Below are 25,531 nucleotides of genomic sequence, written 5' to 3'. Positions count from 1 at the left end.
CCTCCGGCCCCACCGTTTCCTAACGCCTGTCAGAGATTCCTGCCTGAGTCTTTTATTACTAGAGTGGTTGCAGGTGACAGTTCTCTAACTCCTTCACTCTTTCCTCATTTATTGGCTGGCATTCTATTGCAAGGGAGAACCGTTGGCTCCCCCACCCGTTTATTTCTCCGCTATGAGTGTGGGCTTGCAAGGTTTCACTTTCGGTGAGTTATGCCCATCACTGTCTTTGCTCACTTTGAGTCCGTGAAGACGGCTCCCGTGTCCTCTGACGCGTCCCTTCTGTCCTGAGAGCCCCCTGCCCTCTGCCACCTCACCTCGCTCCAGGCTGAGCTTAGCCTGTGGCCGCCCCAGCCCTGGAAGTCAGCCACTTCCCCTGGCTTCCTTCAGAGCAGAATGTTTCTTTGACACCAAGATCTAGGAGGTGTGCTCGTTTTCACCAGGGTCGCTAGGTCCTCGACAGATCTCTAATGAATGGCCTCCTGGGTCACACTGTGACCCCCTCCTGGCCCCCAGCAGCACGTCCCTCCCCCACCGGAGGGCCCTCGCTTCTGCCACCACTGTGTTTGTCACCTCGTTAGTCCTCCTAACACAGAACAGTGCCGGCATGGCTGCACCCCCCCCATCGCCACCGGCCCGCTGCAAACCATGACCTGCATGTGGACCATCCGTCTCAGGGCAGGCGGAGAGCTCTTCTGCTTCCCAACTGAACCTCAGCACCTCGCCATACGTTTAAGGCCATTTTTATATTTCATGTTGTGTATCATCTGTACCCTTTGCCCCTTGTCCTATATTTCTTCCCTTGACCATCAAGTCATTGAATGTTTTCTTTTACTGCCTGTGGGGTTTTGAGTCTGCGCACCTGGCGTGCAGAGGAAGCCACCCATGTTTTCCCCTAGAATCTGGTCTCTCTCCTTTGTTGCACTGAGATCTCGGGTCCATTTGTAGTTCAGCTTTGTAAAGGTGTAAAGCACGCATCTAATTTTACCTTTTTCTAAAAGGCTTCCCGGTTGACCCTGTGTCACTTATTTTTAAAAGCCCACCTTTCCCCTGCCTTTGTCACATACTGAATCTCCAAATGAGCCTGGGTCTGTATCTGAACTTTCTACACCTATACCATCCAGTAGAAATGAAATGCTAGCCATGCATATAATGTTAAATTTTCTAGGAGCCACATTTAAAAAATAAAAAGAAACAGGTGCAATTAAATTTAATACTTTTTAACTTAATATCTCCAAAATATCATTTCAACGGTCAGTCCACAGAAGCAAATGACTGGTGATGCCTGCGCCCTGTTGCTCACAAGGTTGAGTGTGTGTGGTTCCCGCAGTCCGTCTGCACCAGGACCAGCCACGCTCAAGGGCTCAGCAGCCAGGTGTGCACAGGTTGGGCGGTTCCATCCTGCCCATCCTGTCCCTGCTCAGCCGGCTGGGGCCAGCCCTGCTCTGGTGATTATAAGGGTGTGGGGGGTGCCTGCGCATCCTTCCCACCTGAAGGTTGACCTTGCTCAGCACTGGTCCCTCTGTCCCCAGAGAATCCGCTCATTTTCCAGAAGGAATTGTCTTATTGAAGCACCAGGGGCGGCTGACATTTGGGTGAGGAAACGTGAGAAATTCTACCTTGGGGGAAACCCAGGCTAGGAAAATTCATCTCCCCTTCATTTTGCTAATGGAGGTCTGTCTGTTCATCTGTCAGATGCTGTAAAACAACTCCTTAGTTTGAATATTGAATTTTCTCCTGATTCTAACCCTCCAACCAGCATTGTATTTGGAAAGTTCCCAAATGTGAAAATAAAAATAGGAGCCAGTAATATACCTAATTATTTGTCCTTCACTAGGTAAGTGCCTGGCTGCTGGGGCTGCTGGGCTATAGATTCTAAATAAAGTGGCCTGTGTTCTTTTCAAGACGTTGTGTCTTGGCTAACATCCCTGACTTCACTCTAAATGGATTTCAATGGCCTTTCGTCGAACCCTGGCTTTTCTGTCCCTTGCATTTCCCTCCCCCCCCTGTGGAAATCCTCCGCGTGGAGGCTCTGGCCCAGCCATGCCCCGGACGCGGCTTTTTGCCGGGCGTTTGTGCCCTGGCTCTGCGCGTCACCAGAGGGGCCGGGGTGGGGGTGGCGGGATGACTCCTGGGTTTTTCCTGCGTGGCCTGCTGCTTGGAATTCCTTAGTCTAAGTAAATAAGTTTGGTCCCTTTGGTCTAACCACTGGGGCCAGGCCGACCACACTGCTGGACTTGAGCAGAAGGTGCCCAAGGTTGGAAGTGGAGGAGAATAAACAAAGTGGCCTCCGTGGCCACTGACCTGGCTTGGTATGCAGACACTCGTCACCATTACTCAGCTGCTTACAGGACAGGAGCTTCCAGTGTTCACCCGCGGGTTCTGTGCAGGGCAAGATTGCTGTGTCCTCATAAGCAGCCAGCTTTGGTCCCCGGCAGGCTGGCTCCTCCCTGCCCAGCGAGTGCCCTGCAGTGGGTGGGGAGGCCTGGTCCCTTCCTGGGGCTTTGGCTGTTTTCTTCGGCTTGGCCTCCTTCAGCAATCTGTTTTTTCAACTTTTTCCAGTAGGTTACAGAGTCCCAAGATTCAAGCTTCCAGAAACATAAAAGGGTTCATTTGTGGAGAATCCCATCTGCCCACCCAACGCCCTCGGATCCCCTCGGATGGGGCAGCTTTTTGGTGTCCTTCCAGGATGTTTTATGCATGTCCAAGCACATGTATGCAGGAGCAAACATATTCTTTCCTCGCCTGCCAGTTTATCATACACACAGCAGCAGGCTATGCCCACAGGCCGGCCACTTCCTGTTTATTTTTTTCTTGTTGTAAGAACGCTTAACATGACATCTACTCTCTTAACAAATCTTCTACAGTCCTGTTAACTACGGGTACAGTGTTGCACAGCCGGGCTCCATCATCCTGCAGAACTGGGACTATACTTGGACTGTTTTTTATTATTTACTGATGTTTAATTGTAGCACAATATAAATAACAAAGTTCACCATTCTAAGCATCTTTAAGGGTACAATTCAGTGGCATGAAGCACGTTCACATCGTGCAGCCATCACTCCCGTCCGTCCCTAGAACTTCTCCTCCTCCCATTAAGCCCTCCCTGCCCACAGCCCTTGCCCGCCCGGCGCCCACCAGCCCACCCTGGCCTCCAGGGGACTGATGGCTCCCGGGGCCTCATGTTAGGGGAACCGGATGGCAGCAGCCATCTGTGTCTGGCTTAGCTCACCGAGCACCATGCCCCCCAGGCTCCCCAGTGCTGAGCAGGTGTCAGGATGCCCTTCCTGTTTAAGCCTGAGTGATAGCCCTGAATTTTTTTTTGAAATTAAGAACACATCCCCTTCTGCCCTCAGAATGCCCCAGGTGGCTCAGCCAGAGCAAGAACTGGAGTGCCCACCCCCCCACACACAGCCCTCGGCCTTCCACACACACCCGCACCCCCTCTGGGGCCCACACACCATGCCCCCCGCCCCGGGCCTGCCTCCCTCCTCCTTGGCCTCCGACGGCCCTCCTTACCTCGGTACATACACACTGCAGGGCGGACTTTATTTTGATCGTCAGCTGTCTCACCTACTTAGGGAAGCTCCGTGAATGGTTGAATTTTCTTTAGGGGTGTGCATCTTGTTCCCTGGAACCTCGCTCAGTGACAGGTCCACATGGGCCCTGGGTCAAGAAGTGCACAAGGATCACAACAGCTACTCCCGGTGAACAAACATGATGCGTACATACCCGGGGAAATCACTCAGCCTTGGAAAGGGAGCAGATGCTCACAGGATGGATCCTGAGGACATTAGGACCCTCAGCAAAACAAGCCGGACACACAAGGGCAGTTACCGTCTGATTCGACTGATATGGGGTCTCTGGAGTCACCGAGTTCATAGGCAGAGAGCAGAATGGTGGGTGCCAGGGACTGGGGGGCGGAAATGGGGAGTCACTGCTTAGTGGGGACAGGGTTTCAGTTTCACATGGTGAAAAGGATCCTGGGGATGGATGGCGGTGATGAACGGTGACGTCTACGCGGCCACGTCTGTGGTATTTGTTACAGCGGCCCGAGCAGATCACGCAGTTGGTAAAGGGGCAAGGTGGGCACATCCTGACCACGTGTGGGGAGTGGGAGCAGCAGGACGTGCTGACAGACCAGATACAGAGGGTGAGGGAGAGACGGACAGACAGTGTGGCTGCGAGGTTTTATTTGCCTGTCAGGCAAGAAAGCCCGGGGCAGGCGCTGGGCTGTCCTCCATGGGCCCGGTGACCGCACGGCACCTCCTCCACTTTTATGAACTGCGGGCAAGTGGGTGGCCAGCACAGGGGTCTGCAGCTGTGGGCAAGGACCCGGGAGCGCCAGCTCTTGCCCGAGCCGGGGGGCTGCAGCCTCCCTCACAGGCTGCTTTGCTACAGGTGTCACTCCATACCAAACTCGCCTCCTCGCGATGCAGGAAGTGCAAACAAAGATCAAGAGGCCCCTTGGCTGGGTGTCTGGGAGACTGGTCTCTCCCCTCCACCGTGGGTCTGTGCGCTGTGCCTGGGGAAGCCACGTAAGCAAGATGGCCAGCGTCCTGCTCTTGGGGGTGATTCATGTGAGGGGGACACTGACACATACCAAAAAACAAGCCGTGACACAGCAGCGCATGCAGGAGAGTCAGTGGGCTGAGGGGGCAAGGAGAGCCAGCTTCCGGGAGATGGGGGCAGGCAGCACAAGGGAAGCAAGGGATGGTGCAGCCAAGGGGCCACTGGAGGTCCAGGGCCCAGTGGTCCCAGACCCGCTCTCTACCCCTGGATTGGACCCAAGGTGCTGGGAGTTCACTGAAGGCAGCCGGGCCAATTTGGAGCAGCTTGACCTTCTGTCAGCATGATTTCATAGGGGTCTTCTTGGATCCGTGAGTAGGGAAGGGGGCTGTCGATGCAGGAAAATCCCTGAGATGGTCAGACTCTGTAAGCCCCACTGGTGCTGATGCCTTGGAGAGAACCAGCCAGGCATGCAGACGCAGCCCGGCCCCCCGCCCCACAGCTGGCTGGTGCAGCGGGCAGCGGGCAGCAGGCAGCATGCAATGCACAGGCGCGCTCAGCACCTCCCCGGAGCCGGAGCCGGCCGTGTGCAGCTCTGACGTCCCCCATGTGAACCCTGGCCAAGTCAAACATGCTAGTGTGGGGCTTTCTTCCTGAGTCAGAGCAGGGCAGGCCGCAGGCTAGGGTTTCAGCACAGCCGCCCGGATCTATAGGCAGCACGCTGCCCAGCTTTCCTCCTCTGTCCAAGCCCATCACCCACCCACTCCACAGCCTTCACCCCTGGACGCATCTCCAGTGGGGTCCGGGCTCATGTACTCAGCACGATGTCTCAGAGGCACATTGGGGTCGAGACACACACACCCCTGCCCCTCCCTCTGACCACACACCTCAGTGGCTCCACTCCCCTCCACTGCCCTGGTCCCGCAGGCCTCCACTGTCACTCCCCTCAGTGGGGGCCTCTCCCTGCCGCCCGCTCCAGTCCACCCCGTACTGCTGGCCAGAGACAGATCACTACAGATCATCCAGTCTGCAGAACAGGGAGATAAAAGATCGACCAAAGAAGATGATATTTTACAGATGGCATTTTTCAAAGATGGCCAAGAGATTGTCTTCCATCCCACATGTAAGGCTATATGTGATACATTACAGCAAAAATCATGTTGCACAACTTCTAAGGCTGGGTCACAAAAGACTTGGCAGCACCTGCCCTGGGTACTGGAACACTTGTGCTTGGAGCCTGGAAGCCCCATGTTTTAAGGATTCCAGGCTAGCCCCCTGCAGGATGATATGAAGAAGCCCTTCATTGAAAGGGAGGTGCCCAGCCAGCCACTCAGGGTCCAGGCATTCTCTGCCTGCAGTCACAGAACATCCATCTGCGCCCTCCTAGATTTGTGACCCACAGAAACTATCACAGATAATAAAATGGATAAATTAGCTATTTAAGCCCCTAAATTATGAAGCAACAGGTAATCATTTTAGAACAGAATTGGGAGTTGGGAGAGAGCCACAATATGTAACCAAAGCCTTGATTTTCATCAAAGGTGTCATGACAATTCAATGGGGAATGCCAAATTTTATTAACAAATGCTGCTAGGACTATTGGATAAACTGGGGGAGGGACAGAATGAACTTGGACTTCCACCGAACACCATACATGAAAATTAGTTCAAGATGGATCATAGAGGCCTAAACATATCACTGAAACCATAAAGATTCTGGAAGAAATAGAGGAAATTATATTCATGACCTTGGAGTAAGCAGGCAATAACTTCTTGGAAAGGCCAAAAAAAAAAAAGCATGAAATATAAAAATCTGATAAATTAGAATGTATCAAAATTATCAACATGTGTTTCCCAAAAGATACCATTAAGAAAATGAAAAGCCATTATCTGGGAAAAAATACTTGCAATGAACATATCACTGGACATGGACTTGTACCCTGACCCCATGAAAGAACACTCCCGTATGTCAATAATCCAATTTAAAAACAGGCAAATTATTCAAATAGATCTTTCACAAAAGACGATCAAATGGCCCATAAACACTGACGAGATGGTCAGCATCGTTAGTCCTCAGGGAAATACAAATGAAAACAGCAGTAAGATACCTGTATACAGCCATTAGAATGGCTAAAACAAAAATGACACTAATAAGTGGTGGCAAGGATGCAACACAACTGGAGTTGTCACATGCTGGGGAGGGAGTAAAATGCTAAAACCACTGTGGAAAGAGCTGGGTGGTTTCTTGTGAAGTTAAACATACACCTACAGGATTCAGCCATTCTACTCCTAATTATGTGCCCAGAAGAAAAAGAAATATATGTCCAAACAAAGATTTGGCCCTCCCAGCAGAGCCTCAGGGTCCAAGGCTCTGACATCCTACAAGCAGCCTTTGTCTGTTCCCCACCCCACATGTGCGGCATCCGTGTGCCTCTCTGTTACCTGAGTCTCAAAAGGCATCGTTTATCAGAGACACTCTCTGCGCCTGGGACAAGGCCAGGTGGCCAGGTGGCTGTAGTCCTGCAAGAGGGCAGACGCTACTGTCCCATTTGCTGCCCCCAGGGCACTTCTCCAGTGGCTGCGTGTGGATGGGGAAGATCCCAGGTGGTGTGTCTGATCCCCAAAGCACCCTCTCCACAGCAGCACCCTGCAGACCAGAGGAGGCACAGCCCTGGGCCTAGGAGGAGGCTGCGGGGGCTTCACTCACGGCGTTCCCCTAACTCTGGCTGCTGCTCTTCATCTCCTAGGTACCGACGCAATCAGCCGACACTTGACACTTGGAGGTCCTTGTTCTCACAACCCTCCTCCTGGGCCGCCGCCCATTCCCCCTCTGGAACCTCCTTGAGCTCTGGGTGTTATTTAGAAAGGCCTGGAATGCCGCCCCTGGTCTCCACTCCAGCACCAAGACCACCACTGCCGGTGCCTCTCCCTCCGTGGTCTCCCCGCCTCCTGTCACACTTGTCTCCTCTGGGGTTCCAGGAGCCCCCGCCTGTGTCCCTCCCTCAAACAGGGTCCCTGTCAGGTCTCCGTGTCTGACAGTCTCCATCCTGGCCTTCCTGTCTGTGAAAGGCCCTCACTCTGGCTCTCCCCCTTGGCCTGATGGGGACACTTGCTGTGCCAGGGTGGGAGGTGAGGTGCACGTGGCCCTTCACAAGGGGGTCCTCGCCGAAGCGGGTCTCCAGATGGGAGGGGGCAAAGGCTCTTGCCAAGCCCGGAAGAGGAGAGAGGTGGCAGGCGGTGCCGGGGCTCAGCAGACAGGACTGCAGCCTGAGGCCCAGGCCGGACACAGGGAGGCCCACAGGAGGCCAGCATGCAGCCGGGGGTGGTGAGCCTGGGGTCTCAGGAATCCTCAGCTACCATCTCTGGCCGGCTTCTCTTGGGAGATATGTCAGTTCAATGTCTTTGCCCATTTTTGGATTAGGTTGTCTTCTCGTTGTTGATGGTCTCTCTTTTTGATCCTCAAAATAATCTCCAGGACTAGGTGTGGACTAAACAGTACCCCTGGGCACAGATGGGGAAACTGAGGCAGGACTGCTCCAGACCTCAGGAGGGCTGGGCCCTTGACCTTGAGCAGGGGACCCCAGGACTCAGAGGTGCTCTGGCTGGACCCCTGCTTAGACTGGTGTCTGTTACGGGTATTATGGACCCAGTCCCTGGGCAGGGGTGTGGCAGAGCCTCTGAGGCCGTCCCAGCAGCAAGGCCCGAACCTGCCATGCCAGCCCTGCTCCCAGCAGCCTGCAAGCGGGGAGACAGGCCCACAGCAGCCCAGGGTGCACGTCGCCCTTTGCCTTCCTGGGCCCTGACTTGACCAGCGCCTGCCGGGGCCCCTCCATCCTGCTCCAGGGGCCCCTGGAGCATCTGGCCTGGTGTCATCTATTCTGGGGACATTTTCCGATCTGTCTCTGGCCCTGTGCCCAGTGCTCATGGCCCAGCCCCTCTCTCCTGGCCTGTGGTCAGAACTTCCTGGGGGCCTATGGCGTGTGAAACCGGGGAAGGAGGGTGGGACCCAGCACTTTCTTCTCCCTGTGCTCCCGTGATGTCGCTGGGCAGGGCTGGCAGCCGTGGTGCAGACAAGAGGTGCCTACATGGTGCCCTGTGCCTGCGGCCTGCAGCTGCCTGGGAAGCTCCAGAGAGAGGACCGGTTTAGCACATCAGTGGTGTGTCCTGCCAAGGAGGCCACACGCGGGCGAGCACATGGGGCATGACCCACCCCGGAACATGCTGGCACCTGTGGGTGGCTGTAAAGAGTCATGGCTGCACAAATGAGCCTTTGGCAAGAGTTTGAGAGAGGGGAGCGAGTCCCAGTCATTCCTTTTTCCTACGAGGTCCTACTTGGGGGTCCCCAGGTCCAGCTCCCAAATGTACCCTGGGGACGCTTCTCTGATGGGAACTGACCAGCCAGCCCAAAGAGATGCTGGCCTGTGTGCTCAGGCTTCACGGCAGAGCCCTGTGCCTCCTACCTGCTATTTGGAGACACGAGTGATGTCGAGGGGCCCTACTTGCCTGCAAAAGCCTTAGGACCAGGGAGGCGCCAACTTCGCACAGGCCAGGAGAGCTTCGGCTGGAGAACGTAAGGCCCTGCCGCACGTGTGTGTTGCCAGCCGGCCCTGGCCGGCCATGGATCTTCAGACGTTGGGGCCCGTCCAGTGGAAGGAGTTTGGACGCATCCTGGTGTATGGTTGTGGGTCAGCTGGGAGCCCCTCCCGCGGGCCCTGTGTGGCTGTGGCCTGCAGTGGGTGTGCAGCAAATGCCCGATGGGGGCTGAGGCTGCCTGGGAGCAGAGAGAAGGGCGGAGCCTCTGCCCTTGCTGTGGAGGAGGGAGCAGAAGCCTTCACCCAGGCATCACGATGGACCCCTCAACCCCTACCCACCCGCTCGGCCCCTGCCGCAGTGGCATGTGTGCCTGGGGTAGGCAGAGAAATCCCCGGTGGCCTGCACCACAAAGAGGGGGCAAAGGAGATCCCCTCCTTGTCTTCACCAGGCATGGCCAGTTACCAGAGGCCTTGGAGCCAGCTGAAGGATACCCGCTGTGGGCTCTGGCCACCTTCTCACCTGGGTGTGATAGGCAATTAACTGGCGGTTGCACTGTGAACCTACCACACCCTCTCTGGGTGGGGCCAGGGGCAGGGCAGGTGCCCAGGCCACCAAGGGGCCTAGCCTGCGTGGCTGGGCCATGGGGCCAGCACTCTCACCGCATCCCATCTGTTCCGGGGGCATTTCCTGATCTGTCTCTGGCCTGATGCGCACATGGCCATGGCCGACCAGAGAGCGGGGCTGTGGGGGTGCGGTGGGAAGCTGGAGCCGGCCTTGGGGCCCAACCTTCTCTGGCAAAGAGAGTGCCAGGTCACGGGCAGGGGTGTGAGCTTCCCTGGGCTGCCCGCCTGCTTGCTCCGGCTCACTGGTGCGGCAGCTCCGCACTCTGCCTTTCGCAAGTGCAGGTCCCCCTGGGATTTCTGAAATGCATGCATGCCTCTGGGAGAATCTCAGTGTGGGCACCACTTCCTGTTCCCACCTTTTACCTTTCATGAACTCACAGAGGTGCAGTAGAGAGCAGAGTCTCAGAGGTGCCAGGGCACTTTGGGGGAGGGGTCCTGCCCAGCCCCTCCCCCTCGCCCTATGCGCACCCCTTTGGCTCCCGGGTGGGGTCAGGCAGCTCTCACACCCCAGCCTCGCTGCACCCTGCCACTCCCCGCTCCCCTGGCCTGCTCTCTGCGTCCCCTCCCAGACCCCTTCTGGGGACTGCCTCCTCCGACAGGGCTGGAGGCTTGTGCCGCCCCCTACTGACCTCGCTGGGGAGGGGCACCCGCTGCACTGTGCCGGCAGGGCTCACTGCCTCTGAGCACAGGCAGCCTTTGTAGCCCTCCTCCAGCTGCCCAGTGAATGGGAGATGCGATGTGGGCCTCGGCTCTGCCCCGTTTGGAACCGTGCTCTGTCCCCTGTAACACAGGCGGCCTTAATGGGCCAGGCAGCGCCCTCCTGGCAGGGGCAGCTGCTGGCAACTCCTTTTTGTTTTTTAATTGAAGTATAATTGATATCCAATATTACACTGGTTCCAGGTACACAACGTAGTGATTCAGCAGTTATCACGAGATGGTAACGCTGATAAGTGTAGTCACCAGCTGCCGCATACAGATGCTACTTTATTCTTGACTCTGTTCCCCCGCGCTTTACCCAGCCTGTCTCCAGTTGGTGAGGACGGCTGCACACCGTGACTCCCTCCTTATATTTGCCGACAGGGGAATAAGGAGAAATGTGCTCCAAAAGGTCCTCCCTACGCACACATTTCCCATGCGGGTGAGACTGATGCCCCAGAGCTGGCTGCCCCTCAGTGGGTGGCAGGAGGCTCCCCAGGGTCACCAGAGTAGGGAAGGGCAGTCCTGGCAGAGGCACACGGAGGCCCAGGGCTGCGGGACAGAGGCAAGGGCAGGGTAGGAGTGGCAAGCTGGTGTACAGAGCTGTTCCCCCCGACTGGGAGCCCCCAGCACCGGGGACGGTTTCGACGGAGCCAGGGCAACAGACGGGCAATGCCCGAAGCAGACAGAGGCAGGCGTCAGGCGGGCCCCTGGAGCTCAGGTGAGAGCTGCCTGGCCGGGCTGGGAGCAGGGCACACCCCTCTGCAGAGTGAGCCCTGGGCCCAGCAGTCCTGGGCTCCGCCATTCAGTCTCAGCACACCGGGAACCACCGCCTCCTGGTGTGTGCGCAGCACAGCACTCCCCTTGCCAGCACGCTGCAGGGCTGCCCCAGAGAGGCTGCATCTGCAGAGCGCTGGCAGAGAGCCCAGTGTCCTGCTCAGCTTCAGGGAAGTGACTCGCCTCTGGGCAGACCAGGGAACTACCCTCTGAGACGGGGAAGCTGAGGCTTGGCCGGCAGGAAAGGAGAGACCACCTGACCCTGGCCCCAGGCCCTCTCCGTGTCCCCTGAATTGCACACTGAGGAGCAGGGGACTCAGGAGGGAGACATGGGACACTGGGATACAGTCCCCCAAGCCAGAAGCTGGGGGACATGGCGCAGGAGGGAGCAGGGGAGGCTGGGTGTGGAAGCTGGCGGAGCAGGTCGGGGCGGGGTGCTCCCGGGAGCAGCCCTGAGCAGCAGGCCCTCCCTGGTGCTTCCCGAGCCTGATCTGGCCTGCTGCACACACTGGTCCTGTGCCCAACGACAGATGCCTGGGAGTGGCCTCTAGTAGCCAGTCAGGTGGGCTGCGTGAATCACAGCCTTGAGGCTGACTTTGGGCCTCCGACGTTCCCCAAAGGGAGGGTCCCAGGAGCTGCCGGCCTGGGCATAGTCAGGGCTTCTGCAGGGCAGGCATCCCAGGGCTCCTGGCTTCTGGGCCACCTTATGCCATGAAGGGAAGACTGGGTCTGTGTCCTTCCCGGCTGCTGATGAGTGCTGGGCCGTGGTGACACCACTGTCTCCAGCCACCCGCGGTCTGCGGTGTGCTGTCCTGATGTACGAAGGCAGGTAAGGTTTTCATTTCATGTTAGGGATTTTTCTCCGGTGGATTAAATAGGCGTTTTGAGCAATGCATTTGGCCCTTCTTTGTGGTGTTTCCACGCAGATAAAGGGACGTGCATTCCTTGTCTTCCCCTGGTGACCCTTGCCTCAGGGACACGGTCTGAACTGCATGGTCCTGTGTGACACAGCAGGCTCCCCCCCGCCGATTCCCCTGCAAGAGGGTCTTGGGCATCTAACCGACTGCACCCAGCTCAGCCTCTGTGCCACCCTGGGATGGACACTGTCGTTGGTGGCTCCTGCTGCACCTGACATCCACCTGGAGATCTTGGAACTGCAGTACCTGCACCAGCTGACACCCGCCTCCATCACCGTCACTGTGGTTTACTCTGAGGCTGTCTCCCCACAGGCGCCTTCCATCCCCTGTCCTGTGTGACCACAGAGACGCCCCCGAGTCTGTGGTGACAGGGAGGGAGACACAGCAGGGGTAAGCAAGCCCTCTGAGAATTCCTTAACTAAAAGGGTTTTTTTCTGGAAAGCAACAAGCTATTTGTAGCCCAAGTTGGTTGAACAGATTTTTTCTGGGTGTAATTTATTTTTCACTCATTAACTTCTCTTTCTTATGAATTAAAAAGTAGTGCTTCTTTCCACTCCGGAGTGTTTCGTGTACTTCTGCAGCACAGCCACTCGTCCTCTACCTGCCGGGAAGCAGCCTCCGATCCCACTCCGGGAGGCCACAGCCCCTTACGTAGGTGGACATGGTATGTCCAGCCAGGCCCTGCCAACCTGGCCCCTTCCCAATGTTACACGTCCCCCAGAGCTGTGCTGTTCAAGGGACAGGAGCATGAGGGTTTGGCCTGGGCCATTCCAGGGGTGTCACCTGGGAGAACTCGGGGCACATCCTATGAAGCTGCTGGCCGGTGCCCTTAAGGCCCATTTTCCTGGCTTCAGAAATGTCCCAGATGCTTTGTCTGTTAGGCAGTGGGCGCTGTCAGCCCACCGATCTCCCAACTGGACAGTGGGCAGCAGCTGTGTGTCTGGGAGGGTTCAGGGCCGTCTCGTGAATGTAAGGTCATGAGTGCCCAAAGCCCCAGTTGGAGACACAGCCCCTGCGTCTCCGTCCCAGGCCAGCAGCCTCTGGCGGCCCTCAGGCACTTCACAGGAGGCACTGACCAGCCTGCCCTCGGCTTCTCCTTCCGGGGAGTGGCTCCAGTCCTCTTCCCATCAGCTCCACGCTGGCTCTGCAGACCTAAAACTCTGGTTTCTGATCCAACATTTCTGTATACAACCTTTTGAAGTGCACTTACCTGAATAAAAATGATCACGCTTACACGATACACCTCATCCGTTTTGCCTCCCATTTCCAGAATTGTTTTAAAACAGATGATTCTTGTACATATGCACCTCCCACCCCCTACTGGAGCTATGCCCTTGACCTGCAGTCCACGCCCCTCAAGGCCTGACCCAGGACAGCCTGGAGCCGCCTCCCCCCAAGCTCCAAGTAGGCCAGTGCTGTCCCGGCCCTCTGCAGTGTCGTGTCTGCCCCATTGAGGACAGGTTCCTGTCTCTCCTCCTGTGTCCCAAGCACAGGTTTGCATGGGTCAGTGCATGCTAAACACCCAAGTGTCATTTTGCAAAGCTCAAGGTCCCCAAGACAGGATTCCCACCAAGTGCCTGAGGGCTGATAGGCTCAGAAATCCTGCCTATCACTTCTACTGTCCCCTCCCTGCCTTTCTCCTCAATTCCAAATTCCCCAAAAGCTCTGAAACTTAAAGGGTTTCAGACCTTGATGGTAATTCCAGCCCTAAACTGATGTGCAGCCAATTATTATGGTCTTTATTTATTCCAGTTCATGTGAACAGTTGTGTTTCACTACAAAAATCTTGAGTTTGATGAGGAGGTGCAGCCCAGACTCGAATGAGGTGTCACATAATGCATGAGATATAGGGAGAACTCTGAATTCCAAACACATCTGGTCCTGAGGCTTTGGGTGAGGGTTTAGAGAAGGGCAGGGTCCCCACACTCGTCATAGTTCCGGACCAGCAGAGGTGCCAAGAGAGAGGGAGCCAGGATTTGGCAGAGCCATGGAACTGCTCACCTGCCTGTCTCACATGGGGAGAACCCAGCTCTGCGCCAGGTGCTGGGGATCCTGAGACGGAGGAGCCCGAGGGCCAGAGGACAGGCCAAGGGCTGGGGAGAGACGGGCGTTTCCGGCCTGTTGGGGCTGCAGCAGGCTCTCCAAGGGGGGCTGATGCCTGCAGAGCTGATGACCCCAGACCCGACTGTCTCTTTCGGAGGACTGAAGACTCCAGATGTGCCACCTGGGCGCAGTCCCAGGAGGTCCAGGCTGAGGGGACCTGGGAGCATGCTAGCAACACAGAGGACTGGAGACACTCATGCTTGTGAGCCCCGCCAGCTCACCAGACGTCTGGGGCCTCAGCTTCCCCATCTGTGAATGGGGTGCAGGCCCCAGCCCTGCTCTCACAGTGCCAGCCCTGGAGGCCTTCCCCCTGCTGCCCTTGCCAGGTGGTAAGAGGTCTGCCTGGGGGTCTGCAGAGCCAGGATGGGAGGAGGGGAGCAGGGGGGTGGGCAGGCCTCACAGGGAGGGCCAGTCCTGTCCCAGATGCTAGCCCAGTTACTCCTCACACAGAAGCCCAGGAAAATAAAGCCAGATCAAGAGAGGTGGGACAACCGCCCAGGGGCTGGGACCCTGCCGCTTGCCCAGGTGTGTCTCCCTCCAGGGAGTGTGTGCACGGCACTGGGCAGGCTGCAGGAGGGGTGCTGGGGCGCGGGCCCTCCCGCCCTTCCGGGCAGTGACCACCACCTTCCCTGCCCTGTTCAGGCGCAGGACTCCCCAGGCGGGCGCTTCCCACAGCCGTGGTGAGGAGGTGAGGAGGGGGCAGCCACCGACCTCGAGCAGGCGGAGCGTGCAGGGGCCGGCGAGGCAGCGAGACCCCCAGGGGGGCAGGCTTTACAGAGGCGCCCCGCGGAATGATGTAGTGGCCCAGGCACGGACCGGGGGTCCTCCGGGGCGCGGGAGTCAGGGTCCCGGCCTGGGCAGGGAGAGAGAGCAAGGGCACCCGGCCAGGCAGTGGGCGCGGTGGGCGAGAGCGGCGCGGACGTCGCCCGGGTCCCGGGCGCGGCCGGCGGCGGGCGCGGGGGCCTAGGGGGCGTCTCGGTCTCCGCCCCCGCCCCCGCCGGCCGCGCCGGGTCGCGCGTGGGCGCGGCGGGCGCCGATTGGCTGTCGGGCGCTCGGGCGGGGCGGGCGGCGGCGGCGGCGCGGAGGGCCGGTCACCCCGCAGCCCGGCCTCGGCCTCCGCCGCTCGTCTCCGCGCCCCGCCCGCACGGCCTCCGCCGGCGGCCACCATGAGCACCGGCCTGCGGTACAGGAGCCAGCTGGCCACCCCAGGTGAGCCCGGCGCCCGCCCGCAAGCCTTTGTCCCCGCCGCCCGCCCGCCCGCCCGCCTCTCACCGTGTCTCTCCGTCTCTCCCCCGCCCGCCCGCCGCGATCTGGCCCCCGACCGCCCCGACCCGACCCCGCAGAGGACAAGCAGGTACGTGCGCGCCGCCGCTCGCCGGCCGCTGTCACCGCTGCGGCCCAGGCGCGACCCCGCCCCCGCCGGCCGTCATCCTGCCCTGTCGCGATAACCGACTGTCAGCCCGGGCAGTGCCGCCGCGCCTGGGCTGCGGAGGGAGGGGTGGGCGCCCTGCCGCCTCCCGCCTGACCCTCACGGCACGGCCGCGCATCCCTCCCAGGACGGGGGCTGGGCTGAGTGCCACTTTCCCACTGGTCCAGCGCCAGCATCTCCTTCCTGACCTGGCCTTGTGCCGTGTGCTGAGGGAGTCCTGAGTGTGGCCACGGTCACAGCAGGCCACAAGCTGGGCCAGGGGTCTGCATCCACCAGCCAGCAGAGAGACCCTGAGCAGCCCCACCCCACCCTCCATCTCTTGCATCCCTTCTTTCCGCACACCGACTTGAGCGGGTGGCTCTGTGGCCAGGTCTGCTTCCCAGACTGGGAGCTTCTAGGGCCTCCTCGTCTGAGTCATCCTCGTGCCCAGCACGGGTCTTCCAACCTAGTGGGGACAAATAGGCCTGTGGCTTCTGGAAGGAGCTGGTGTGGTCCCCACCCTCTGGGAATGCAGGACCCCACAGGAGACTGGTTTGGACATTCGCTGTGAAACTCACCTGAGGTTGGGGTTAAACAGAGCTGGGGGACCCCAAGAGTGCAGTGGGGGTGGGTAATCAGGTGGGCTGGCGGCTCTGGGCATCTCTGCTGGTGCCCTCTCTGACTTGAGCACAGCCGTGTCTGGGGACCAAAAGAGGGCCCCACTTTGGCACCAGGGTGCCCTTGGCAGCCCTTGGGGATGGAGGCTCACACACGGGGTGGATGCTGGGTGGAACCCAAAGTTCCGGTCTGGGGTGTAGCAAGCAGGCCATTAGTGGCCCAGAAGGGGGCCACTCTCCCAGCAGGGACGCGCCCCACACTGGGATAGGTGAGACTGATGGGGACGAGCCCATCAACTTCACCTGAGCAGGGAGGGCTCCTAAGGGGAGCCGGACCAGAGCTGCCTCCCAGTACACCGAGGCCGGTCAGACAATGCCTGAGCTTCAGGGACACGCGCTACCAGGCTATTGTTTGAGGGAGAGAGGGAGCGCAGGCTAGGAGAGCAGCCCCACAGCTTCTCAGGAGCCTGCAGGTACCTGGAGTCAATGGGCCTGGCAGCTGGCTGCCCAGTACCACCCAGGGACCCCCTCCAGGGGTGTGAGCCCCTTCAGGCCTGTGCCTGCCCATCTTTCCAGGTTAGCTTGGAGCCAGCCTCACCCTCCCCTGCCCCTAGGACCAGAGGGACAGGGCATTGTACAGCAGAGAGGAGAGCCCTGGGGGCAGGGCCAGGAAGCCAGGTGTTTGGGGTAGGCTCTCCATGGGTCTGGGGGGCCGGAAGCACATGGTGGCTTCGCTGCTCCCATTGTTGGTGTCACTGAGCTTCACCCTGTCTGCCCTGGGCGAAAGGGGGTGGGAGAGCTCTGATGGCCCTCTGCGCACCCCTCCTGTGACCCCCCTTCCTGGCTGAGGGGGTGAGGGGGGCTCTCTTGGCTCTGGAGGCTGCTTCCTGAGCTGACTCTGGTGATTCTAAGAATGGACGTGCCTCGAGAGTCTCAGGCGCTGGGAGGAGGCGGGCACAGCTGTGTCTGGGGCTCAGAAAGCCCTGAGGAGTATTTGTTTTGCTGCAGAAGCCAGGGAAAGGGGGTGGCAGGGCCCCTTTCTTGGGGCTCCCCCAGGGAATCCACAGGCCCTGTCTGGTGGAGGCTGGTGATAGGGCAGGCAGATTGGGGGCTGGGAGGGAGACTTGCCCTCCTGACCTGGGCCTCCCTAGAGGCTGTGCCTTCACCAATGAGGAGACCGAGGCCGTCTGTGGGCCGCAGGCTCGTTCAGACACCAGGCTGTGGAACGCCGAGGCTCCTCAGCCCGAGACCCAGCTCTGGGTCTGTCTGTCTTCCTGGAGGTGTCCTGGGCCTGAGATGCCAGCCTGTCTGCGCGGCAGCTGGGCTGAGGGGCTGTACCTACAGTGGACCCACCGGTGGAGGTTGGGCTGGACAGAGGCCTCCTGCAGGTCAGCAGGGCAGAGGGCTGGGTCAAGAGGACGCTTTCCCCAAGAAAGGACTAGGGAGTAGGCCTGGAGAGCTGGGGCCCTGGGGGCTTCCCCTTGCTCCCCACACTCTCCTCTGGATGAAGGGCTCTCCTGTGCCCAGCCGTGGGCCCACTCCTCTGCTCCAGGTGCCAGCAGCCTCCAGGCCCCACAGGCAGCATCGGGAGCGTGGACGGAGGTCGCATAATAACCAGGGGAGCCAGGAGGGGTGTCTAGGTGGGGCCCCCCTGTCCCCCAGGCAGCTGGGGGGCTGCCCATCCCTCCTGACACACACAATGCAGGGTGTGCATCTTTTCATACACCCCCACACACTCCCCGGCTCCTTTTCAGGCCTCCCCCTGCCCCGCCGGCTCTAGTTGATTCTGGGGGCGGGGCACGGGGAGGGGCAGGAAGAGTTTGTCGTCCCAGGGGGTCAGAGCTAAGATGGCTGGAGCTCTCCATTCCCCGCACCCAGCCCTGTGGGTCGGAGTAAGCGCTGGGGAGCTCAGAGAGCGAGCACCTGATGGGAAAGGGGGCCCATTCGGTGCCCCCTTCTGCTGGCAATGGCTGTCTGGAGACAGCGGTGGGGACGCACAGATGGCGGGTTGGTGTGTGGGGCAGAGCGCTGGCCGCAGCTTCCAAGTTGCCAGAGGTAGGGCGGGTGGGGTGGGCGAGTGTCCGGTGCTCTGTCCGCAGCCCCCCGCCCCCGCCCCACGGAAGGCTCCGCGGGCCTGGGGATGGTCCAGGCTGGGGAGGGGGCTGTTCCCCGCCTCGTTCCCACGTGTCTCGGGGACCACGAGTCCTCCAAACACACACACGAGGTGGGGGTGCGTCCGTGGGCAGCTGGGGGCGCCGTGACACCGCCAGGAGATTTTCGGGCGGAGTCTGTAAGGAGAGAAGGGGTGAACCCGGCGGGCTCCCGTGTGGGTCCCGGGAGCGTCCTCCGGCGCCCCCTGGCGGGCGGAAGCCGCGCCACGCCTCTGGGGAGTGGGACGCGCGGCAGTTACAGACCCGGGGCCCGCGGGAGGCACCGGCCTCCCTGCAGCGGCCACTCGGGGCGTCGGGATGCCTGGGTCGAGGCCGCAGGTCGGGCGGCGGGGGTCCCCGTCTGCGCAGCGGCGCACCAGCCCACGCGCCTGTGCTCAGCCCGGCCCTCCGCAGCAGCTTTCCAGTGGCTCCGCCCGCGGCCCAATTTCCAGGCGACTGTTTCCCGGCGACAGCGCGGGCAGGGCGGTCTCTGCCCCACCCCGCGAGCGCCGGCGAAGCCCCGCCTCCGGTTCGGTGGGAGCACGGCCTGCCTGTGGCTGCGACACGCGCCGCGGGCCGGTCCGCAGCGGCAGGAGGATGGCTTGCAAGGCCTCCCGGGTCGGTGGCATCCCGGGTGGGCAACGTCCCCTCGCCAGTCGTCAGTTCCCACATCCGTAAATCGGGGCTAGAACAGGGCTTCAAGGCACTACCGCGCGTAAGTCCCTGGAGAACGCCTGGCTTTGGAGCCTGACGGGGTCTGAGGCCCCCACGCAGCAGGCAGAGTCTAGGGGTTCTCTGCCATGGACTCGCTGGCAGCACCCCAGGACCGCCTGGTGGAGCAGCTGTTGTCCCCTCGGACCCAAGCCCAGAGGAGGCTTAAGGTGTGTGTGGAGGGGAGAGTGGAATGTGGGTCAGAGTGTGTGCGCCCGCGGGGGCGGGGCCTCAGAGGGCTGCGGGGCAGTGAGGAGGGCTGCGGGGCCAGGGTCTGCGGGGCGGGTTGGCGGAGCGACTCAGCACAGCTGTCTATAAATAGCCGCTGCTCCTGCTCGGTTGCTAGAGCCAGCCACCCCCGCGGCTGGATCTGGGCCAGATGGGGCCTCCCACCCTCTGGAGGGGTGAGTATTGAGGCCCTGGAGCTTCTCCAGCCTATGTAGGGCCTTGGGCGTGTCTAAGGGATCTGGTGCCCACTGCTCACCAGCCAGGAGAGGGCCCACCTGTACCTGCTCAGGCCTGACGTCCCCATCCACACACACACGCGGGTCGCTGCAGAGCTCCTCGCGGAGGCTGGGGCATGCGTGCCTTCACCTGCCACCTCTGACCTGCCTTCCCACCACCAGACCTTTGCCCACGAGCCCTCACCCTGTTCCTGCCATTGAAACATGCTACTTGGAGGACTCTGTCCTCTGCTGGTAGGAGATAGGGCATCAGGCTGCCCCAGGGGCCTTGGCAGGCCCCTGACCTGTCCTGCCCCTGCCTCCAGGATATCGACAAGCAATACGTGGGCTTCGCCACACTGCCCAACCAGGTGCACCGAAAGTCCGTGAAGAAGGGCTTTGATTTCACACTCATGGTAGCTGGTGAGTGGGCCAGGCTCCCAGGTGGGTGGCTGGGGCCACTGGCTGGCCAGGCTCTGTTTTGGGGGCCTCGGCCTTAACCCAGCTCTTTCACTTTCCTATGGGCAGGTGAGTCGGGCCTGGGGAAGTCCACACTGGTCCACAGCCTCTTCCTGACCGACTTGTACAAGGACCGGAAGCTGCTTAGTGCTGAGGGTGAGTGGGCCCCATGCAGCCCTGGCATGGCTTCCCCATCCCCTGCGGTGTGACCCCCCTCACAGGGTGCCCTTCCAGGTCCAGGCCCTGCTCCTCTCTCCCCATAGCATGGGGCTCCTGTTCAGGGTCCCGGAGGAGTGGCCCAAACCACAGTCAGGCCTCATGGCCAGGGCCGGAACAGTAGGATGAAGGAGACCCAGGGTCCTGGCTGCCTGGTGGGGGTGAGGGTCAGAGAGACCTCTCCAAACAAGGCCCCCCACCCCACAGAGCGCATCAGCCAGACAGTAGAGATCCTGAAGCACACAGTGGACATCGAGGAGAAGGGGGTCAAGCTGAAGCTCACCATTGTGGACACGCCCGGCTTTGGGGATGCTGTCAACAACTCTCAGTGGTGAGCGAGGCCCGGCTGGGGAATGATCTCTGCCCAGGCTGATGGGACCTGCCGCAGACTGGCAGGCCGCCCTCGAGGCCTGGCCTCATGCAACCTCCTGCCTGCAGCTGGAAGCCCATCACCGACTATGTGGACCAGCAGTTTGAGCAGTACTTCCGGGATGAGAGCGGCCTCAACCGCAAGAACATCCAAGACAACAGGGTGCACTGCTGCCTGTACTTCATCTCCCCCTTCGGGCACGGGTACGCGGCTGTCCTGGGGCTGCCCTCCCGCGGGTCTCCACCATGGCCACACAGCCACCCCCCAGCCCAGCCCCAGCCTCTCCCTGCATCCTACCACCCATCATGCCCTTGCCACACCTTGGTAGGCTGCGGCCCGTGGACGTGGGCTTCATGAAGGCTCTGCACGAGAAGGTGAACATTGTTCCCCTCATCGCCAAAGCGGACTGTCTCGTCCCCAGCGAGATCCGGAAGCTGAAGGAGCGGGTGAGCCTGGCCCAGGGCTCTGGGGCCGAGAGCACCAGGTGTGCAGACCCCGGGTGCCACCACGCCGCGCCCGGGGGTTCTGCCAGCCCTCCAACCTAATGGCTCTTTCCCTGCCGCAGATTCGGGAGGAGATTGACAAGTTTGGGATCCACGTGTACCAGTTTCCTGAGTGTGACTCAGACGAAGATGAGGACTTCAAGCAGCAGGATCGGGAGCTGAAGGTGTACATGCAGCCCGTTGGGCAGGGGAGGGAATTGGGGGCCAATTCATATGGGCCCAGAGGGCCAAGTGCCCAGGTCCAGCTTGGTGGGGGCCAAGGGTCTTGTGTCTGGGCAGTAGAGCCCCTTCAGGGGGCTAGGGCTGCCCTGTTCCCAGCGGGCTCGTGTAGTTGGGCCTCACATGGTTCCCATGGGTCATGGAGCCCTTGCCAGGACACAAAGGCACAGCTGCCAACCAGGGCCTCCCCCCAGCTCTGCTCCCCATTGTTCTCCCCATGGGTCACCAGCTGAAGGGCCCGGCCTATTGGCCATAGGCATGTCCTGGATCCCAGAATTCTGGTGGTGGTTGGGGTGCCCTGGAGGCTAAAGTGGTGGTGACCAAGCCACTGGACATGTGCCACCAGGCAAGGAGCAGAGTGGGGCCCCTGGCCCCACCCAGTCAGCAGGGGCATCACTAGCAGGAAGCAGGGCTCAGCCCTGGGGAGGGGAAGGGCCAGGTAGCTAGACAGAGCAGCTCTTGATGGGGGGTATCAGAAGGCGAGGGTGTGCCTGGTTGGGCACAGCCTTGCAAGGGCCGTAGGGAGTAAGGTTTACCAGTCGTGGCTTCAGGGGCACCACAGGGGCAAGAAGGGAGCAGAGGGAGCCACCAGAATCTCTTTGGGGAGGAGCTGACCAGGTGCTCAGTGCCCACGCCCCTGTCCAACCACCAAGCAGCACTCATAGTGCCCAGGCGTGAGCCCTTGCACCTGCCCCTCCCCAGGAGAGCGCACCCTTCGCTGTTATCGGCAGCAACACGGTGGTGGAGGCCAAGGGGCAGCGGGTCCGGGGGCGACTGTACCCCTGGGGGATCGTGGAGGGTGAGTTCCGGCATGGGGTGTGGCATGGCCAGCGGCTGGGAAGGCTCCCAGGGACCAGCACCCCACCCACCACCCTGCTCCTGCCCCACAGTGGAGAACCAGGCGCACTGCGACTTTGTGAAGCTGCGCAACATGCTCATCCGAACGCACATGCATGACCTCAAGGACGTGACGTGCGATGTGCACTACGAGAACTACCGTGCACACTGCATCCAGCAGATGACCAGGTGAGCTGCCCTCCCCAGGCCCCCATCATGCACCATGTCGCCCCAGCCCCGTCTCCACCCACCCAGACCTGAACCTTGCTCCAACCCCCAAATCAGTGCCTAGTAGTACCTTGTCTACCCAGAGCCAGCCCAGACCCGTGGGAGCTCAGGAAGGCAGGGCCTTGCTAGCGTCGGCTGAACCTCCCAGCAGCCCCATCCCTCTTGTCCACCCCTCAGCAAACTGACACAGGACAACCGTATGGAGAGCCCCATCCCCATCCTGCCACTGCCCACCCCGGATGCTGAGACGGAGAAGCTCATCAGGATGAAGGACGAGGAGGTGGGTGGGGCCTGGGGGAGGCGCAGGGGGGCAGGCCCCTCCCGTGGCGTTTCTCATCTCTCCCTTGTCCCTACCCCCCCTCCACACCCCCCAGCTAAGGCGCATGCAGGAGATGTTGCAGAAGATGAAGCAGCAGATGCAGGACCAGTGACTCCGCCCCAGCTCCATGTTGCCATGGATACACTGCCAGTTTGCAGGCTGGCCCTTCCCACCCCTGGACCCTAACTGGCCTGGACTCAACCCTGGATTCATCTGGATCCCCTACAGGCCTGGACAGAGCCCCAATCCCAGAATGGTCCAGACCCAGACTGTTCCTGCCCTGACCTGGAAACGCAGGGTCACAGCCCCCAGCCACCCCTAATTTATTCTCAGCACCAATTCCTCCCTCATTTGTACCTGCTTCCGGGGGGCCTGACAACACCACGTACAGCTGGGCCCTCTGGCCTTGGGGGGCAGTGGCTGGGCTGGGAGTGACTTCTGAGATCTACCCCTACCCCAGAAGTTCACATGCTTAGACTCCAGTCCCTACTCGGGGAGGGAGGGTGCACCAAGGCAGAGAGGAGCAGGCCCCCAGGACCCCGGGCTTAGACCCCACCCCAGTGCTGCCGAGCAGACCTGGCAGCCCTCATGTGCCTGCCTCCACAGGCCGCCCAGCATATGTGGGGACCTTACTTTGGCGGAGGTAGGCCCGGCCCTTCCTTACCTCCTCACCCCTCTGCCCTGTCACCACTGCGTAGCTCAGCAGGCTGGGTGGGCAGCCGAAGTGCTTTGGGTCCCTCTAGACCTAAGGAGGCCGGCTGGCTGTGGGCAGTGAGGACCTCTAAGGCCGGGAGGCCTGCGACCGCCCATGCTCCTCCCCCATGGCAGTGGCCTGGCCTGAGGGCTCCAGGACAGCGGGCAGTGGGCAACTTGGCAAACTCTTACCCATAGACTGCCACTCCCTGCCTGTCGCTGGAGGTCCCTGTGTCCCTTCCCCCTGGCAGGACGGTCGCCCTGGGTTCCCTAGCCCTTGGCCCCATCTCTCCACCCGCATGATCCCTTTCCCCAAACCCCATTCTCCAGTTTTGTTCAGTTGTGAATGCCGCCTCCTGTCCCGGTGACAGGAGAACAGTGTTGGTGAACGTCGCCGCGGTGTCCGAGTGTCCCTGGAAGCGCGCAGGGCGGAAGCCTGGCGGGCTGGCAGGCTGGCTGGCGCGGGTGATAGCGCGCTATCTGCGGCCGCAGCGCGGCTCCGCTCGGCCTCGGGGTTATTTCTGGCAGGCGGCTGCGCTGCGGTCCGCCCGCCGGCGCGCGGGGGCCTGGCGGGGGCGGGGCGGGCCGCCTTGCCGCCCGGCTCTCTGGCCGACGCCTGGCGCTCCAGAGCAACCACGGCCACCATCCTGTCGCCATGGGCCCCGGTGAGTTTGGGGTGCCGCCGGGCCTGACTGGGCTGGAGGGCGCCGCAGTCGTTTGGGCTGCGGGAGGAGGAGCCTCGCAGAGGACGTCCCGCATTGTGTGGGGTGCTGGGGGTGGGGGGTGGGGGCAGTGGGGTCCGGCGCGCTAGGCGTCCAAGCGCCCCTTGGGGTGCTCCGCAGGCCTGCGGGCTCACGGCGACGCTCTTCCAGGGCCGCGAGCGGCGCTGAGCCTGCTGCTCCTTCTGCTTGCGCCGCCGAGCCGCCCGGCCGAGGGCTGCCCCACGCCGTGTGGCTGCGCGGGGACACGCGTGGACTGCGGGCGCCGCGGGCTCACGTGGGCCACGCTGCCGGCCGCCTTCCCGCCGGACACTACCGAGCTGGTGCTGACGGGAAACAACCTGACGGCGCTGCCGCCCGGGCTGCTGGACGCGCTGCCCGTACTGCGCGCCGCGCACCTGGGCGCCAACCCCTGGCGCTGCGACTGCCACCTGGTGCCGCTTCGCGCCTGGCTGGCCGGCCGGCCCGAGCGAGCGCCCTACCGCGACCTGCGCTGCGCCGCGCCCCCTGCGCTGCGCGGCCGCCTGCTGCCCTACCTGGCGGAGGACGAGCTGCGCGCCGCGTGTGCGCACGGCGCGCTCTGCTGGGGGGCGCTGGGGGCGCAGCTCCTGCTACTCGGCCTCGGGCTGCTGCACGCCCTGCTCCTGGCGCTGCTGCTGTGCCGCCTGCGGAGGCTCCGCGCCCGCTCCGCGCATTCGTTGTCGCTGACCTCCCCGCTGGTGGCGGAGCCGGCCGGAGCCAGCGAGTCGTGAGAGGAGCGGACTGGCGCTGGGCGACACGGGCCGGCCAACTCTGCAGGTCCCCGCCCCAAGGAGCCCTCGCCCTAACTGGACCGTTCTCATCCGCCGCCCAGGCACAATCCCCCAGACCACGCCACCCCCTGCAGGCCCCGGTGCATGTGGGCCCGGCTGCTTGCTGCACGCCCACCGCTAGCCAGGCCAGGTGACGCCCCAGACGCTCCGGCAGGTCCGGGGGCCAACTGCCGCCCACACCCTGCGGAGCCGCCACGCCAAACTCCAGCGCGGAATAAACCCTTCTCCCCATCTGACCGGCCTCTGCAGCACGAGACCCGGGATTTCTTTCCCCAAGCTTGCAAAGCCCTGGGAGACGGTTCAAGGGGACACGGGCACACATTCATACACCCAAAATAACCTCCAGGCACATAAAGTCAGGGAGTCAACTCCCCTTGACTCATGGAAGTTAAGTGTGAAGACAGAGAGGAACCCAAAGGATAGTACCCATACTGTAGGGTGGTGAGGATGCTGTGGGTACAGCAAGGACACTGGGGGGAGGGGACATGGGACAGTGAGGACACAGGGGCAGACGCCGCAAGGGAAGTGAGGGCCCTGTGTATAGTGAAGGCAATGTGGAGACATGGAGGACACAGCAGGACAGTGCACTTGAGAGAGAGGATGCCAGGCATGGCAGCTTCCAGGTTAGCGAGGGGCCGTGAAGTGGCTCTGAGGCCAGTTCAGAGTGTGAGGT

The 25,531-nt window shown here is 61.1% G+C and overlaps 2 protein-coding genes across 4 annotated transcripts; both read left to right on the top strand.

The window, feature by feature from the left end:
* The first annotated feature begins 15,233 nt into the window (after positions 1 to 15,233).
* SEPTIN5 (septin 5) lies at positions 15,234 to 23,720 on the top strand. Of its 3 annotated transcripts, XM_057491364.1 has the most exons (12): positions 15,234 to 15,363; positions 15,498 to 15,508; positions 19,810 to 19,906; positions 20,012 to 20,098; positions 20,366 to 20,489; positions 20,597 to 20,731; positions 20,857 to 20,974; positions 21,094 to 21,195; positions 21,953 to 22,049; positions 22,141 to 22,276; positions 22,493 to 22,595; positions 22,690 to 23,720. In XM_057491364.1, the coding sequence occupies exons 1-12, from the start codon at positions 15,321 to 15,323 to the stop codon at positions 22,744 to 22,746; spliced, it is 1,110 nt and encodes a 369-aa protein (XP_057347347.1). In that variant the 5' UTR covers positions 15,234 to 15,320; the 3' UTR covers positions 22,747 to 23,720. The 3 variants fall into 3 exon arrangements, with proteins under 3 accessions (XP_057347347.1, XP_057347348.1, XP_057347346.1); XM_057491365.1 differs by lacking the exon at positions 15,498 to 15,508 and having other exon boundaries at positions 15,269 to 15,363; XM_057491363.1 differs by lacking the exons at positions 15,234 to 15,363; positions 15,498 to 15,508 and adding an exon at positions 18,903 to 19,210.
* Positions 23,721 to 23,860: 140 nt separating this feature from the next.
* GP1BB (glycoprotein Ib platelet subunit beta) lies at positions 23,861 to 25,091 on the top strand. Its single transcript, XM_057491367.1, has 2 exons — positions 23,861 to 23,992; positions 24,200 to 25,091. Exons 1-2 carry the CDS (start codon positions 23,983 to 23,985, stop codon positions 24,796 to 24,798), a joined length of 609 nt encoding a protein of 202 aa, XP_057347350.1. The 5' UTR covers positions 23,861 to 23,982; the 3' UTR covers positions 24,799 to 25,091.
* Positions 25,092 to 25,531: the final 440 nt, after the last annotated feature.

This window comes from Manis pentadactyla, chromosome 14 (assembly GCF_030020395.1).
Source record: "Manis pentadactyla isolate mManPen7 chromosome 14, mManPen7.hap1, whole genome shotgun sequence".
Taxonomy (NCBI): Eukaryota; Metazoa; Chordata; class Mammalia; order Pholidota; family Manidae; genus Manis; species Manis pentadactyla.
This window is presented reverse-complemented; position numbering and strand designations above follow the sequence as displayed.

Coding starts and splice junctions, on each gene's coding strand:
- SEPTIN5 (XM_057491363.1), top strand. CDS start 19,130: ATGGACTCGCTGGCAGCACCCCAGGACCGCCTGGTGGAGCAGCTGTTG. Junction 20,490..20,596: donor GCTGTCAACAACTCTCAGTG/GTGAGCGAGGCC, acceptor TCCTGCCTGCAG/CTGGAAGCCCATCACCGACT. Junction 22,277..22,492: donor TGCATCCAGCAGATGACCAG/GTGAGCTGCCCT, acceptor TCCACCCCTCAG/CAAACTGACACAGGACAACC.